Source organism: Taeniopygia guttata, chromosome 4, assembly GCF_048771995.1.
Source record: "Taeniopygia guttata chromosome 4, bTaeGut7.mat, whole genome shotgun sequence".
Taxonomy (NCBI): domain Eukaryota; kingdom Metazoa; phylum Chordata; class Aves; order Passeriformes; family Estrildidae; genus Taeniopygia; species Taeniopygia guttata.
In genome coordinates this window covers 40,314,889-40,332,809 of record NC_133028.1, presented here as the reverse complement: position 1 = coordinate 40,332,809, position 17,921 = coordinate 40,314,889, and the positions used below count along the sequence as shown (strand labels likewise).

The 17,921-nt window shown below is 35.6% G+C and overlaps 1 protein-coding gene across 7 annotated transcripts in view; it reads left to right on the top strand.

Annotated features, from left to right (window-relative positions):
- Positions 1–17,921, top strand: part of RAPGEF2 (Rap guanine nucleotide exchange factor 2) — a 183,625-nt gene that overhangs the window by 82,010 nt on the left and 83,694 nt on the right. For all 7 annotated transcript variants that reach the window (XR_012055660.1, XM_030271433.4, XM_012573430.5 and 4 more), the window contains exons 5-6: positions 12,983–13,058; positions 15,223–15,390. Coding sequence is in view for 6 of the 7 variants with exons in the window: in XM_030271433.4 (XP_030127293.4) it covers positions 12,983–13,058; positions 15,223–15,390 (244 nt within the window). In the remaining variant the exon portion in view is untranslated. The remainder of the gene's footprint in view (positions 1–12,982; positions 13,059–15,222; positions 15,391–17,921) is intronic.

Here is a 17,921-nt window from a genome sequence, read left to right as displayed (position 1 = left end):
GTAGTAGTGATGTCAGTCCATTTATGACTGTGTAGCTATCATGAATTACTCACAATGAATTTTAAATAGACATTGAGAAATAAACACTAATTGCTTTGTACTGTCTGCATTTGTCCTTTTGGATGGAGTAACTTACTGTTACCTGCAAGCAGAAAATTAGATTTATCGCAGCACGCGTGACTGTGATTAATTACTTATTGAGACTCAAATTCCTAGAGAAAATAAAATCTTGCTTACAAGAGGTGCCATTTTACTGGGAGTGCCTGATCTGGCCATCTACCTTGAATTTGCTACTGTCCTGTTGGTATCATGCTCAGTGCTACCATGGAATCCAGCACTCACTGGTGTGTCATTGCAGGATTCCTTATGAGGTGCTGGAGCTGCTATGGGGCTGTGGCTGAGCCCGGCTCCCTGAGGGCTGGCTGCATGTAGGGAGGGTTTCAAGTGAGTCTGACTTCATCATTTCAGACACAGTCAGCTCTGGCTGTAATTGAATTAGCTGAGCCATAAATTGATGGGCCTTGTGATGTCACCTGCTATTTCAGCAAAATTTGTGATTCACAGCACAGGCTACATGTCGCCCAAAAGTGTCCTTAGACATGTGTCACCTAAGTGTCATTAGAGTTTGTCTCTAAGTGTCCATAGATTTTGGAAAAAAAATGGTGTACAGGTTTCTTTGAATATGAATACTTAAAATTATTTTTACAGCTAATTTATTCTTTATCCATCTTCTGTTCTGCTGAGTATTTGAAGAGTTTATTGAGGTCTGAAACTGATCATGACAGTATTTGAGGTGTCAGGAAATAGAAGAGGAGACAGTTCCTAAATGATGAGATTGGCTGGTGTCTAGTGTTGTTCCTGTCATATTTCAATGCTACTGGAATTTTGTTTTTGTGGAGCTGATAAAATGTTAAGGGACTTAATCTATTACACTGGCATCTTTTGAAAACAAAAATAGAAATTCAGTGTTGTGTGTCTGGTGCTACCGGGCTTTCTTCCAAGTTTGTAATGACAAGATAACAATGAAGCTGAAAGTGTCGAATGACCTGAATATGTTTTCAGTGAGACTGAGTTGTTTTGATTCCTCTTAAGGTGAGGGAGGCTTTCATGGATGGAAATGCTCATGGTAGGAGAAAAGCAAACTTCAGGAGCTCTCACAAATACAAACCTTATACCAGTTTCTAGATGTAGGTACTCAGAGCTGCAGACTTCTGTCTCTTTCAATGCACAAGAGGTGACAATGAGCTTAAGAAGGTCTGGATCACCTGCTGGTGCTCAGGGGCATTTGTGGAATGTTCAGAACAATTTCACATGCTTTCCATAGGGGAGACACGGTTAATTGGTGGTGCAGAGCTTGCAGATTCAAGAGATCCTTGGGTTTGGTTTTTCATTGTTTCATGCATGGCAATTGTAAGCTGAGTCGAGATGACACTTCCTGCCACTGTCGGTATTTAAAATAAATAAAGAAATCAGGCTTTTCTTACATTCTGCTTTGTTCACTTCAATGGTGTTTATCTTCTCCATTGAAACGGAGGGTCTGTGAAAATACTTAAATGTACCTACTATAATAAAAAATGGCACTTGTGATATAGAGCACAGAAACAAAGTACACAAAATTATAAATCCGGACCACTGCTTTTATGGAGAGTTTTGCCTGTGAACCAATTTAGGTTCTTTTCTCATTTACTTTACAGGTTAAGTATAATGCAATTTTTTCAGTGAGATATTGCCAATATCAATGAAAAACGAAATCTGAGGTAACACGAGCAGCAAATTTTATCTGTGTAAGCATGAATGTATCTTAATAGCTCAAAGTAACTGAAAAGGATCATAAGGAAAAAATAAAAATAAGCAGAAGAGTTTAGCAACCTAGATTCATGGGGCATACTTTTTGAGCAAAAAGTCAGGAAAGCAAAAGAGAAAATCTTTTAAGGTAGCTGATAGAGGCAACATAATCTTTGATGACTCTGACTGATGCCAACTCTAAGATCCTATTTGTTTAAATCCTAGCAAGTTTGGGTTAAACTTTTGACTAATTTTTTAAAAGTATGCTGAAATAGTGATGGGGGGATTTTGAGCTTTTTTTTTGTTATTATCTTCCCCACCTGCCCATTTGAGTGCAAAAAATATTAAATCCACTGGAAACATTCACTTTTTTCCTGATGACATTGTATTCTTATTGTTGAAAAATCTTGGTGCTGCTTAGGTGATTGCCTGGTTTCTAAAATGTGTTGCAGTAAAAGCTGGCCTCAAAACAGTATGGTTTCATTGCTGAGTCTTCTTTTTAGCTTATTTTGTGTCTTATTGGCTAGAGACACCTTTCTAATCCCAGCATTAGTGTCTCTAATGGAGCATGTCACAATTTGAAGTCATTAAGAGCAACATCTAAGCAATCTTGTTCATCTTTGCTTTTGCTTTTACTGCTCTTCTGTACGTTATAATTATGTGAAAAATTTTATTTCAATAGTACTCACACTCATGTTTTCTTTCTAAAATTTCAGTTTTGATTTTAATACTAAAAAGCTCTTTTCTGAAATAGTAATAAATTGCTTGCATACAAATGGGGATGTGGAAAAAAATTGAGAACTCTTTTTGAGAAATTTCATAGGAGAAAATTATCTCTGCAATAAAGTAAATGGTTATTTAAAAGTTAAATGTGAGACCCATTACTACTTCCGTTGTTAATTGTAGGTATCTATCTGAAGAAAATTAATGCCTTTTCACAACAGATATTGCAGCTGGTGAGGTGTCCTATTATGTAATCTCTTCCTTCTGATTTAAGATTTCCTCTGATTTAAGGTTTTGAGTAGCAGTACAAACATGCAAAACCTCAGTCCCCTTCATTTACTTAAGAAAAGTGCATTATAGGATTCTTGCTGGAGTCAACCCTGTTTGTTTTATGTGCTCTCAGAATCACTGGACAAATTTTATAAGTGTGATGAACTGAAGTAATCTGGTTATTGCTTACCTATAATAACAACTAAAGGAACTGTGTGCAAAAATAGCATAAAGAATACCAAAGGAGAAGTTAAATCCAGGTGGAGAAAGGGGACAGAGGACCCTGCCTTTTCTTTGCCTCATGTGAACCTCTCAGGATCTGAACTTTCATAAACTTGATTTTGCTGAACAATAATCTTGATAAGCTTAATGATGTGTACTTATATATTTGGAAGACTGTAGAATAACTGAAAGGAATTAGAATTATTGTATTGATTCTTAGCATGGTTCCACTACTGTAATTCTTCCATAAATGGTCTTTTTAACAAAATGTTGCTCCATATTGTAGAAGATTTGAAAATGTTTGAGAGTTTTCTTTCAGTTGATACTAAAATTTTCAAATGTTCTGAAAAGCAAATCCAGGGATATAAAATGTGGTATAACATTTTAAGTGAGGAATAATTTTTTTCGAATTATAGTATAAATAGCTAAAACAAAATTATCACTACTGCTCCACTGGTTTACTTTGTTTACTCATTCACAAATATACAAATCTAACTTGAATACATCTGCTCTGTACACTGATTTATGGAAACTTTTTATTGAAGTAATGTGTATAGCTTTCCGTGCGAATGAATTAGTTGTATTGAATGAGTTAAGCATGTAAGTGTGTGTGGAAAGTGTCAATATATAAGATCTTATTTTACTTTTAAAAACCTAGATGACATGTCAAGTTATTTTAATAATTTAAAAAAACCTGAAAATCTCTAGGGGGACTTAAAAATGCTTATTATGTATTTTTCAATATAAAAAGTCTTAATTTAGAAACTAGCATCTAAAGTCTTTGTATGACATTGGAAAAATACTCTGCTGTTGTAATGAATTTCATGAATGTTAATAAGCCAAGCTGTGTTTAGACAAGGTCTTGCCTCTGAAGTAATGTTTTCCAACAACTTCTCATTCTTTGAGACCATTATGTAGATCTTGTGATGTCACAGCAATCTCCATGGCAACACAGACGTCATCAACATGAAGCATAAGCAAAGCTGTCTTTATTCAAACCGTTTATTTATTAATTTATTTATTTGAAAAAAAAAAGATAAAAAGTAGGTTAGCAAAAAGACCTTTCATCTTTGAATGTTTTCCGAGATAAAATGATATGAGAATTTCTAATTTAAAACTAAAATAAGGGTAATTTTTCCCAAAGAAGGATCTATTCCCAGGTGTGCTGATGAGGTACCTGCCTTCAAGCTTTCTGTTCTAGATAGGTTGCAGAGCTGAACTGCTGCAACAAGCTAAATTTGTTGTTGCCTCTACTAGTAGGTTCCATTTTTGTTTGTTTATATAATTGTATATTTAGCCAGTGAACATAGATCTTGAATTCAACAGAAAAATGACATCAAAATGTTTCTTTAGTGTAGTATATATAAAAGAGTTGTAAAGGAACACTAAGTGGTATTCTTGTCTGAAAAGCATTCAGGATCACCTCTTACTATAAAGACCCTGAACATTTACCCTTTCTACAGTAAATTTGCAAAACAGTTTCTTATTCTTAAAAGTGCTTTTTCAGGTGGGGTTTTAAACCATTTTTCAGCTTAATGCTTTAGTTTTGATGTTACATTATGAAAGATAAAGTGAAAAGTACGAAATGTGAAACTGCATAAAATTACCTAATTTTTCTACCTAAACTAGCTAAACTTGATACCATATTCACTCTTGTAACCAGGTAAAATTTTAAAATTAACCTCACTTTTCAAAACAGTAGTCTGTTCTAAAAGAAAAACTGTGTGAAGATCACAAATTACATGCTTCAGGGTTGACTGAGAGGACTTTCTATGGAAGCAAACCTCTAGAATCTAGCTAATTTCAAATTATTCACTGTGTGTTTTCAGGAAGTTCTTTTGAAGTGCTTTCAGTAGTCAGCTATAAATTAGCGGATTAATGCAACCTCTGATCTGGGTTGCATTTGCATAAGAATTAAATCCCTATGAGCATTACATAGAAAAAGCACTATAGTCTGTCATCTGTAAGGATACTAACTAAAAGTGTTCAAAATACTGAAGAGGTTCACTGATGTTTCCAGCTGGAGTTTATCTTCTACACATTTTTAGCAAGAATTATTTAAAGCATTAATTTACTATAAATGTGGTTATTCTATAGTTTTAATATGATCTGTTAGTCATCAAGCATTCTCTCTCTCTGTTTGCTGGGTTCTTTGCACCCTCCTGCTGCAGCAGCAGGGTTATTATCCTTGGCACCATGATTCCTCTTTCCCCATAGGCAGTGGGTGGTTTGGGTTCTCAGTCAAGCAGGGAGCTGCAGTGATGTCTGAGGCTTTTTTCTCTTGTGAAACACTCCTCCCAGGTATTATTAAGTGGCGTGTACTTAGCTGTGATATCGCAAGTGAGTCCCTTCCCTGACACATGAGCTGTTGTATCTGAGACTGTAAACATCTAAGCTATCATATGACATTGGATAAGCCTAATCATCCTTATCCATGGTATGCAGTGAGCTCATGTCTCCAGGATTTGCAAGTAGTGACAGTTCTGCAAATGCCTCTTCAACTTGCCAGCATCTCAATTTTCTTTTCAACTGAAAACCATTTCTGTAGTGGCTACTTGCTTCTGCTGGAAAAAAAAGTACTATAAATAGAATAACATTGTAGGAGTTAATAAGTTAAAAGAAATAAAACCTAATCTAGTTATTATTTTGATATGAAGATGACCACTACATTTTTATTAAAAGAAATAGTTATTACAAGTCAAAAGCAGCTTGGGCTTCCCTTGCATCTTTACTTGCTTTTCCTAAAAGACAGGCACTAATTCAAATGAGAATCAAAGAAGTCAACCTATGTTTTGTATAAAGACTCCCTGTCTTTTAGTTGACAAACTCTTTCTTTCATGTCTTGCAGTGTGCAGCTCTAGGCATGGGGAAACCCGCTGCTGCCTTCCCTGCTTGCCTCATCCCCAGTGGAGCGCTGTTCACGTTAGAGTGGCTCTGCATGCATGACAGGCTCTGCCTTTTTTTCTGAGGGGTCAGAAAATGGCCATGCCAAATTTAGTTTTCATCAGAGCACTTATGTGTTCCCCTGGGAATGGCTTGTCTTTTCCTTGGCAAGGATGAGTTGGATGCTGGTCTGGGTTTCAGAGCACCCTGATGTGAAACCCAGCTAAACCTAGCTTGCCTAGAATAAACCATGAGAGACTGATGCTCTTCATTCTGATCTGCACATACCAAAATGAAATATGGTGGTTCTTAATGGAAAAGATGCATGAGGAGAAACTTGACTGAATCCCTTATTATCTCTCTAAATGACAGATGGAAAATAGTCCACATTTTGTTTCCCACCTAGATGTCCACTTACTACTGCTCTATATTTCATCAAGGAATTCAGTGTGATTGGTTGTCTTTACAACTAAATCTAACTAACATTTTGATGTTGTTGCTAACTGAATGCTGATTATTACATCAAGATTTGATTTGGGGATTTTTTTGAGACCAGACATTGTGCTCAAATTTGTTTCTGTATCATCAGATAATAATTGATGAAGTGATTGATAGCAGGTGCCTGCCATGACCGCCTCAGTCGTGGCACTGCTGTGAGGAAGTGGAGTGTGCAGGTGGGACATGGCAGCACATGATCCATCCAATGGGATGGGGACTCCTCTCTGCTCTGATATTAAGAATTGGATGATAGAGGGAAGATTGGAAATGAAGTGGATAGCACTTGAATATAAATGGTGATGGTAATAATAGCATTTTCAGGGTGAGGGCTGCCTAAGTGCAAATGAAGTCACTTTGGCTTACATAACCTTAAATTCTAAATATGCTTCATGCAATAACTCTGTATTTTATTTTGGTAGTTTTCTATGATTCTCCTAAATGTAGATGTCAATTGAAGCACTGTAATTTTCACAAAAAGTGCTTTGAAGTATTGGGTTTATGTAACTTAAGATCCATTTTTATCATGAATATGTTAAAAGCTTGAGAAACTGAACTGGACTGTGCATAGCCTTGTCCTTATGGATTTATTAATATACAGTCTTGAACAGATAAAGATTGGTTGCAGTGAAGGTGGGAGAAGGATAATGTTTAATCTCCTTGTTTACTTAGATGTTCTGCATTGGCAAATACTGCACATCGGTGATCTTAAACCCATTGTACTTCCCACTTGAAAACTTCAGAACAAAGAAAGTTTTTGAGTATCTTGATTTCTAGAGTTTTGGCATAAAATATTTCAAAATTCATACATTGCATTTATACTTTAATTATATTGTACATTTTTTATCAAAAAAAACTCAGAATCTGTATGGGACTCATTTCTTTGCATACATATACCTTATAAAATTCTAACAACTTGAGAAACAAGAAAATTTGCTACTTGTATTTTTCCTTCCATTACAACTTGTCTAAATAGAAAATTATTTTTGATTCAGAGCAAGTGTCAGTTAAATAGATTTTATTCTCAACCAGCAACTTTGTTCAAAATATTGCAATTACATATTCATAAAATTATAACAGTATTATTTGCTGAAGAATGTGTACCATAGAGATGACCGTATTTTCTGGAGCATTTTACTAAAATCTTAAGATAATGTAATGTAGGGAATATCAAAATAAATAAAAGTTGATTACATTGCAGAGGAAACCCTAAATATCGTCTGTCCTTTTTGCAAAATAATTGTCATTAGTGATATTCAGTTTTCTATGTGAGTGATCTTTGATTTTTAATAGGAAAAAAGAAAAGGGCTTAACACTGAAAACCCTTTTCTTGGTGCTGTGAGGTTTCCTTCAGATTCTGCATCACTTTTGATGAATGCATTTACATTCCAGTGCTGAGAAATAACTTTCCATTTGGGAGCTGGGTTGACGTGAAAACAGGAATGTGGAGGCCCAGGGTGAGGGGACAGGGCTGAATGCTGATAGAGAAACATTCCCTCTTCAGTAGCTGCTGCCTCTCCTGCGAGCTTTGAAAAGAGCATCTGTGTGAGGAGTATGAGGATGTCTGGGGGCTTGGGGAGATGGATGGGTCGTGTCTGGAGAAAACTGCCTTGTCCTCCAATGTCACGATGATAAGAGAAAGAATAGAACAAATCACCTCAATACCTGCAGGTTTTTTGTTGTCTCTATGTGTAAGTGCTTATAAAAATGCATGTTGCTTGTGGCTTTAGATCTTCCATTTAATTGAAGTACTTTGTTGCTTTATTTTATTAAAATACACAATCTATTAAATTTGACAGCAAAATCTATTAAATTTGAAAGGGAATAAATGCAGACCATGGTCCTAAATTATTCTCTTGATGTTTGTTAGGCATAGGCACATTTAAACTGCTGTAGTTTCATAATAGTGAAGAGTTTTTTTTAATGAAAACTGAGAATGTAAACTTGGGAAATATCAAAACTCTTAGTTTTCATTTAAAACTTGTCTCCTGTTAACATGCATGAAACCTGAAAATTGGTATCTCTGTTCTTTAGCCAGCTATGTATGTTTTCAGTACAACAAGTTGTAAGCTGAGAAAGGTATGTAGTAAGATACACTTATGGATAGGGGAACTGTCATCTCTGATCAGTGTAAATTCAATTTAAGAATACATTAAAATCTGAATGAAATTGTAAACTACTGACATGGGTTAAAATACTTGCTTTTAATACACAGTGAGAAAAAACATTTTTTTAATACCAATGACTTTATTTGGAAATAATGGTTTTGAATAGTCAAGTGGGAAATTAGACTTTTGTCAGTTGTTTAGAGGAAAAGTATAGTTAGGGAGAAATCGCTTGGGGAAAATACCTGGATGTCCACTATAAAGTGGATTCCTGTAAATAATAATTTTGTATATCTTTAGGTAGTTGTTTGGGTTGGGGTGTGTTTTTTTTTTTGGGGGGGGGGGCTAGTTGTTTTTGTTGTTTTTTATTAAAGTAGGTTTATATTCACATCATGCATTTGGTACTCCTATGTGAATACAAGTACTGTGATGGAAAAGGACTCCAGAAGTGAAATTATGTCTAGGACAGGTACTGAGGAGAGCATCTGTGAAGCCTAATACTTGGGGAATGTCAAGTCAGAGCTTGTGTGGTAGAAGGGAAGAAAAGTGTTTGAAAAGTTGCTGTAAAAATGTTCTCTGGGGAATTTAGGTGAGGCAGCAATATCCTGACCAGGCAGCCCTTCTGGCTTTCTAAATTACTGTTATAACTTCTGCATCCCATATTGTCAGCTACAATTGCAAAGATACCTTTAAACTGCCTTATCTTCCTTTGGTGAAATTCTCTTAGGCACATCACTGATTTAGAGAAAATAGTTGCAAACCTGTGATTGTTTCAGATGTAACATTACCTTAATAGTTGCAAAAAAAATATATTTAGGAGTTGAAATTAATAAGGCTTAATAAGACAATTTTAATTTAAATGGAATGTAATGATACAACCACACGTGAAGTGTGTATAATGTAAAATTCTCTACTGCATTTTAAAAACAAAAATGAGGTTTAAGCCTATGCTCTCTGTATGCACAGGCTTATCTCAGCCTACAGTAAGGGAAAAGAAGTAAATTTGTCAAATCCCTGATCTATCGAAACCTGCTAATAAAGGCTCTCTAAATTTTACTTTAGCTAGCCAGTATTTATGTTGACTATTTTGTGAGAAATCTGAGTAGTCAAATTCACTTTTTATGGCAAGTCTGGCATCAGAATTTTATAAAGAATATTGTTAAGTCAAAGTTACTGAAATAGAGCTGATATTAAGAAGATAATCATATTGGCCCTTCCATTGAAGCTTTATTTGCTTGATACTGTTTCTGTGTAATATCTAACACCCCACAAGCCAGCTTATGTGCCTGCTCATGGTCCTTCATATGAAGTTCTTCTGCTGGTATTTCAGATAATGGCTTGGGTTGGAATTTAGAATTATCTGAAAGATCAGATAATTCTAAATCCCCTGCCATGGGCAGAGAGACCTTTCCCTGGACCAGGTTGCTCAAGAGCCCCATCCAACCTGGTCTTGAACAATTTGAGGGATGGGGCATCCACATCTCCTCTGGTCAACCTGTTCCAGTGCCTCACATTCTTATAATAAAGAATTTTATAAAAGGTTTTACATTTTGGACTCTTTTATCAGCCCAGTAAACAGACTGTATCACCTGTTGCTTCTTCTTATTGCAGGCTAATGTTTCAAATTACATGTTTGCAATTAAATTGAGTTTGTTTGGTGGCTTCCTCTACTGAGTAGCTAGTTACAGCAGCTAGGCATTTTGGAGAAGACTGTCACTGAAGTACTTTCTTGTTCATCTTTTATTTTTGCTCCTGTGGGAAGCTCTGGTAAATTAATTCAGATAAAACTTACTGACTTTGATGTCAGTCTTATGAATTGAAACAGCAGGATTAGCAATGCCCTAAGATGACAGTTGTTTCTCAGAGCTGCTTGTCAAACAAAAGCCTGTGTTCGAGTGTGGTTCTGCAAGAGATGGTATGCACTGCTGTGATGGATTTCTACCACTGTCTGAGTTGGACAGTTCTGAAGTGCCCAGATATAGTGGACAGTAACAAGAGAGTTCCCTAATTTTCACTGATTATGCTACTTCCTCAGTGGTGATGAATTTTCAGCAGAGATTGGAAGTCAGGAAGTTTAGCTGGTGCGGCCATCTGAGAACTGGAACGCTTGAAAGGTCATTTAACTTTCTCGTGCCTTGATTTACTTGTCTTCTTTCTTACAGCACTTCAGGAAGTTTAGAGTTTGTTTACAGCCTGAAGTGCCTTGTGATCTGTGGTCAAAGATAATATATACATGTGATGCACTGTCTGCTCTGATAAATTTCATGCTGTCATAGGATTCTGAATAGTCCAGGAATGGTGTAGTTATTTGCTGTGAGAACCAGTGTGTTACTTGGGGGCAGAAATTGAGAATTTTCTTTATAGTAACGGAATTCATGCCTTCTATCTTAATATGTTGACTAGTTGTTCTCTGGTGCTAAAAGGTGAAATCTAAATAAGTTATTCAAGAATAGAAAAGCACATCCAAAACACAGCTTTTTTTTTTACTCTGTTTGCTAAAGCTTGAAACTTTGGCGTGTCAGCAGTGATTAGCAACAGACAGAAGTTTAAAATTGATGCTTACAGACAGCAATAGAGGAGGAAGAAAGGTGGAGTTGAAAAGTGTATATGCATTTTTTCTTGAAATGAGTCCTTGCTCTGAAGCTACAAAAAATGGGTTGGCAAAAATACAGCAATATGTGTTTTCTGAGTTGGAAGATAATATTTCTGTGTGCTTCCAACTAGAATATCAAATAAGTTGATTTATTGATCACCATTTTTTGCATTTTCATTTTTCAATCAATGAGTTGATTTACTTTCTCCCTTCTTTATCCTCCTTTCTGTTTCGAAGGAAAAACTGTGGTATGAATCAGACTATTGGCCAAGAAAATAAGTTTTGACACTTGTACAATGTTTTAATGAATCAGTAAGTGGCTTTATTTTCTGGTGTCTTTAAGAGCAGTTGAAATGGTATGAAATTCAAAATGGTATTGTAAAGATCCCTGTGTTTTGTTGCTGGACTGTAGGATGAAGCATGTGTTTGCCTCCAGGAAAATAAGCATTTTGTCCAGAGACTTCTTTATTGAATATATCTTTCAAGAGGCCTAGTATTCTGGAAAATTTTTCCTATTGTAAAAGTCCCATGTACCATTAAATGCGATTATTATTTTGATGAATAAGCACAGCTGGCATTTCTTTTCAATATCTGACTGCCTTCTTTTTGAGCCTATAAATGTGCTGTTGTCAAGAGATTAGCCTTTGGGGTAGCAGTTAAATTGTTCATTTCTACTAATCGCCAGGCGGGACAGGAGCATGGATATGAACTGGCTAGATACACTGTTCTGAATGGTGTGTGAACTGCAGTTTGTGAGTTAGGAAATAAAGTTTAAAACAGTTATCTTGCACAAACACTGTAGCTTCAGTGTGTTGCCACATGCCAGCATTGGTTAAAATTCAGATGTTGCAGTTTTGTTGAGTTTGGTTTGTTTTTCAAAGTGTTGCCCTGGGGGCTTCAGACAGGAAGGTTTCCCAAGTCTGTTGCGCAGTGCCAAGTGGAAGAAAGGGAGAGGCCAAATAGTTACATTGGCTCTCAGCTATTTTAGGGTGGATTGGTTACAGCAAACTTAGAGGTGTCCTGAAATTGCAGTCATTTTGGTGTCTGTCCTGCTGTCCAGTCTGGAATGGGAAAAATCTGGCATTGACATGACATTCTTACCTGGAGGAAGAATCACACACCCTGGAAACAAACTTTAGCTGGCTGCCTTTCTTCCACTCTGATGGTGTGTGATTAAAGATCTAACTGTAGAGGTCCTGGATTTCACTGAATTATGTACTGGTTCTCTGGTCTCCACCTTTACATCTGCACTTTGAGGATTCTTTGCAGTGAAACCTGCAGGTGCACAGCTACATCTAATATGGGCAGAGCACTCCAAAAACCAAAACAAAAAGCTTTCAGTTTTTTCTTATAGGGAATAAAATAGTATAATGTTTAATTATTCCACTATGATGAGAATGTCTCATGAAAGGCCAGAACAACCTTTTATCCTCATCTATTAATTTGGGAATACACTCATCTTCCTTATTTTATTAATTAATTTTAGGTAGGAAAGAGCTAATTGAAGTTGATTAGCATTTTAATTCTTTCTTTGGTATGCCAGTTAGCTTTTGTTAAAGAAATGCAGATAGCTTAGGTAACTTAATACTGTAATGGCAGAAGATAGTAGATCAAACTCTCTAGTGCACTTCAGAATCAACTGTGCCTCTTCAGTAGACAGCTCTTGACTGACGCTTTCTTGGTGTTAATAGACTTATTTAGCAGATATTCTTAGGGAACTATGTAAATACAAAACAGACAGCTCTCAGTGTCCTTGGGTCTCAAGCATATATGCATGAAACTTGTATCGTGCACAGGTATGTATGTTTTTTCTCTGCTTTACAATATCTGGCTAAGATGTAAATATGCTTATGAATTCTGTTATAGCTCTGATTTCTTTTCTAACTGAAATATTGTTGGTTTTCAGTTTTGGCAAGCGTTCTGCCGGCAGCTTCAGACGTGGATGTGAATGCATTGTTTTAGAGCCATCTGAAATGATTGTGGTAAGAATATTTTCATTCACTCGCTTTCAAATTTTGCAGACCAGCTTTGGTAACACTACAACTTCCAATAAGACTTATGATTTTCTGGTTTCCATATGATCTTTTAATAAATATAATATGTCATACCCATAATTTATATTGTTGTTACATTTACTTTTTCAGATTTCTTGTAAAACAGAAGTTTTCTTGTTCTGGCAGGATAGTTTTTGTGGGTTTTTTTTTGTTTTGTTTTGTTTTTTGTTTGTTTTTTTAAAACACCTTTATTGTTATTATTATTGGTAAATACAGATGCTTTAAAGTATTAAGCTCAGGTTAGTTTAAGTAATTAATGTTTGAATTAAATTTAATCTCAACCATCTCAGGTTTTTAAGAATAAATTTGGATGTTTTTAAATTCTGTCAACCTTCCTGGGTGAAGGTGAGGGTATTTTGTTAGCAGCATATGCTGTAGTCCAGTGGTGGAACGTTGTCTCTGAGGGTTCACAGGCTTAAAAGTTTTATTTGACACCTCAGGGCACATTATCTGAACAAATGCAGAATTAGTGGGCTATTTTGTTTTCTCTCTATCACAGAGATAAGGATCTGTTCATAATACAGGCATGACAATTATCTAAGCCATATAGATAGCTTAAATATAGACTGTGACACTAACCATTTATTTCCTAAAATGTAACAGTGTCTGTAAAACCTGTGGAAGCTTGGGAAAATGTGGTATTACTTTAAGATTGTGCTTGTTTATTACCAGTTTGTGTAACTTGCACCTGACCATTTGAGAAACAGTTTGTTGTCCCAGTTCTGTTTTCTGGAAGTATTCAATTTCACTGGTTGTAGCTGTATGAATATCTGCCTATTTAACATGCATTCCCTTATAAGTTATAAGGAAGAGTGGTTTAAAGATAAGTATTGGGAAAGCAGATGACTAAACAACAAGAATTTTTTTTTGGTTGGTTCATAATGTTAGGTCAAAGGCAAGTGTTTGCCAAAAAATGTAATCTCTACAGTTCTGGAAAGATTGAACACTTCACTCAGGCTCTCAAAGGAATAATTGCACTTTGAATAGAAAGAATCCTATCCCAGAGTTGTTTGAGCACACAAGAGATGTAGCAGGGTGTGAGTGTGAAGGTGTCAGATGTGAAACAGATCCTCCCCGCAGAGGGGGTAAACACTGCCTGTTCTTCTGGTTTACCAGGGACTGTGCTCATCCATTTGAGTTAGTGCACTGAAAGCTGTACTTTGTCACTTGGCTGACTGATGTGTGACACTTCTGACACGGATAAGCTGCAAATTCATAGGAGTATTTTGTCTAACATTTCCTTGTTGAAAAATGTGCAGGAACCTTGCAAGGTGCCTCATCTCTCGTTCCGAGGGATGGAATTGAATAACAGGAATTAATTGAATTCCCCTATATAGTCAATGCTGGAAACTGTGATTTTTTTCTTATGTTAGTCTCAAATAGCTTGAGTAAGGCTTCTATTAGTAGTGTAAACACAGAAGAGGTGTTGATTTTCAGCCAAATTACTGCAAAAAGATCATTCTCCTCTGGGAAAGCCAGAATTAGTAGTTCAAATATTTTCATGGCAACATACTGTTGTGTAGTAAAGTATTTTTCAAACTCTGTAGACAGTGAAACTGAGAAGACTAATTTTATACTAGGATATACCTAATAGGTATTTTTTATTCTCCCTGTTGTTGTTTTGAAGAGGGTTTTTTAAACACATAAATCCTATTATGTGGATATTATTATGCCTTCAAAATATTTGAAATAATAAAACCAGTCCTGCTTGAAGAGCGAAGCTTTTGCCACGGATCAGTTAGGGAAGATGCTGAATAGTTGTCAACAGGGAAACAGGCAAGTGTTCTCACATACCAGTTTTCTTTCTGTAATGTATTGATTGGTGAAATGTTGGTATTTGTGCAATCTTAAGAAAGGGGTGAGGAAGGGAGAATTTTTCTTCTGTCATTTTTGGAAAGTGATCATATTCTGTGATCCTTTTCATACTAATGTTGTTCTACTTTTTCAGTAGTGGTTTCACACTTAGTGCTGAAAATGCAGCAAAATCAGAGCTGGCTGCTGGTTTTTGAAAATAGGATTTCTTCTGTTTCAAACAAGAAGAAACATTTTTCTCTCTTGTGGGGAAAGATACACTCTCTTGCATCTGTTGTAGGTTGATTACATGGAAGAAAATGAGGAATATTTCCAGCGTCAAGCATCTCACAGGCAATCTCGAAGAAGGTTTAGGAAAATCAACCAGAAAGGGGAGCGGCAAACAATTATTGATACTGTTGATCCTTATCCTGTGGGGAAGCCACCTCTACCTAGAGGCTACCATACGGTAAGCTGTCTGTATTTATGGTTCACAAAAGTACATAGACAGGAAAAGTACTGAAAATAACACAGTCAAAATGGCTAAACTTGCTGCTATCTTTCAAGTGTGCTTCTGTGGGGAGGTTTCCCTTCAAAGTAACTGTGAATGTGGCTCCATCAGTACGTGAACATGTGTGTTGCTTGCATCTTAGTCCACAGTTGAAAGTAAGTTTCTTATGACTGTGAATGTTGTGTATTATTTTTTAATGTTCCAATCATTATGGGAAATTGTTAAGGAAATTCTGTTTTCATTTCCTTTTCTATTAAGTAACAGTAGAATTAGTTTAGTGTACTGTGTTAAAAGGTCAGTGAGTGAAGCACTCATTCACATATGTGATAACAGGTGTTGCCTGAAATGGACTGTGCTGCATTGCAGTACACCAAATTGGGTTAAATCTGTCATTTCTTTTTGGAATCGAGAACTGAAATGTAAAATTGAAATTAACTTCTTGTGGTATTTGCCCTTTATACTTGGACTTTAGTGAGCTATATAGTGGGCCCGTCACAGAGGAAATAATTTGGTCATTTTTACTTGATTACTTTTGGGGGCGAGGGAGGGAATCTATGTAAGTTTCCAGATTTTCTCTTGAGATGAAAATAATAATTAAAACTTATTCAACAAAATATTTTATATGACTTTTAAACTGAGAAAAGCTCTATTAGATTAATATGTTGGTTTTGTATTCATTACAACTGTGAGCAAAATACTGGAAAAGCTGTTTGTCTTTGGCTCTCATTTACTTGTTTAAGCCCTAAATCTGGTAGAACCAGAAAGGCATGGGCATAAATGACTTTGTGCATGTTTAATCTCACTGAGTTCCATGGGCTGAATTTTGTACAGTGTAAGCCATATATATATATATTTGCAGGATGAGAGCTTTAGTGGTTTTAAAATGCCATCTTTGGTACAATGTAGTTGTTAGCTTTTTCAATTTTTCATTCCTTACCCTTTATTCCGTGACTTGTTTGCCAGTTCACTGTATATTCAATGTGTGTCTGTAAGTGTGTAGATGTTTGATTACATCTGTTAATTATACAGGCTTTTCCTCATGACTTGAGTAATTACATTTTATGCCAACAATTTGGTTTTATTTATACAACAGCTTTTAATGGTTAAATTTTCAGTGCAGTTTTAATTGCCTCTAAATTTAAGGTGAATTGAGCCAGGTCACTTGGTTTGAAGATAAGAGATTTTACTAGCCAGTTTTTGGAAAAAAAGAAAAAAAGAAAAGTGGGATTGTATGTTGTAGGATTTACAGGAAGAATTACTTTTGTTCATATTATTTAGATATGTGGGTTGTGCTTAGCAAACAGTGGTAGTGTGATTTGTACCTTACTCTGGAAGGGCAGTATTTAGATTACACAGTGCCATTTGCATTCATAGGTCCTTGCCTGTTGTATAAATTTCACTTTAGGTATGCCTGATGAGTTTTTGTAAGTTTAGCTGGTACTAAAAGCAAAAGTCCATCCTGTGCTATTCTGTTGTGCAAGTTCATAATGGTTTTGTGTATGTGCTGGGAAATCCATTACAAGCGAGATTTCATGTTGAGATGGAAGAGATTGCCAAATAAACTGTAAAATTCACAATAATTATAGTATAATGATGCTTTTCAAAGAGTAATATAGTGCTTATGACTGGCTTTATTATTTTTTTCAAGGCAAATAGAGTCAAAATAGCTCAAATTAATTTTAAAATGTAGTTAAGACTTTCCATGCTGGTCCATTTCCTCCTATTTTTACAGTATTTGGTGATCTTGTAGACATTATTCCCTCATTCACTTCTACTAGCAATGTTACTTCTATTGCTTTAACCATACATGTTACAGGCTGCGTTGTCTTTTTGCCCTTCTTATTTTATGTCCTTTGACCTCATTTTATTGGTCTTAATTTCTTGAAAAATTGACTGAAAAATGCAGGATTTTATTTTGAAACTCATAGGAATTTAAGACCTATTATAGCACATATCTTGTGGACTTGTTGCCCATCCATTCTTTGGTCAGCATCTGTCAGGCTATTGTCTTTGTTTCTACTTTTTAAATTTATGATAAAAAAAAGGACAGAAGCATTAAATTAAATTGAAAAAGGATTAATATAATTTCTTCAAGTTTGTGCATGTCTTCTAGTTTAGGTGTTACATATATGAGACTCAAAGTAGTAAAGCTTCATAGTATCCTTGAAATCTTCACAATGTGTAATTTTCTTATATTGTTTTACCCTAAATTTGTAGAGTTAGCATGTAGAATTATTATTTTGGCTGTTGATAAATAATTATGCTTTATTTGCAGTAGACTATCTATGCTTTTCTTCAGAAGGTTCAAATAGTATTTTCTGAAGAAAGTTTTCTATAGCATAAAAGCAGAGAGCAAAATGCAGAGATGAAATGCAGATGCATGGTGTGCTTTTCAAGAATTAAAAATTAAATGCAGTGCTCTCAGTTGCAGCATGGCTTTCTGCAGTAGAGCAAACTTATATGGGATGGTGGACCCTCATTAACATGAT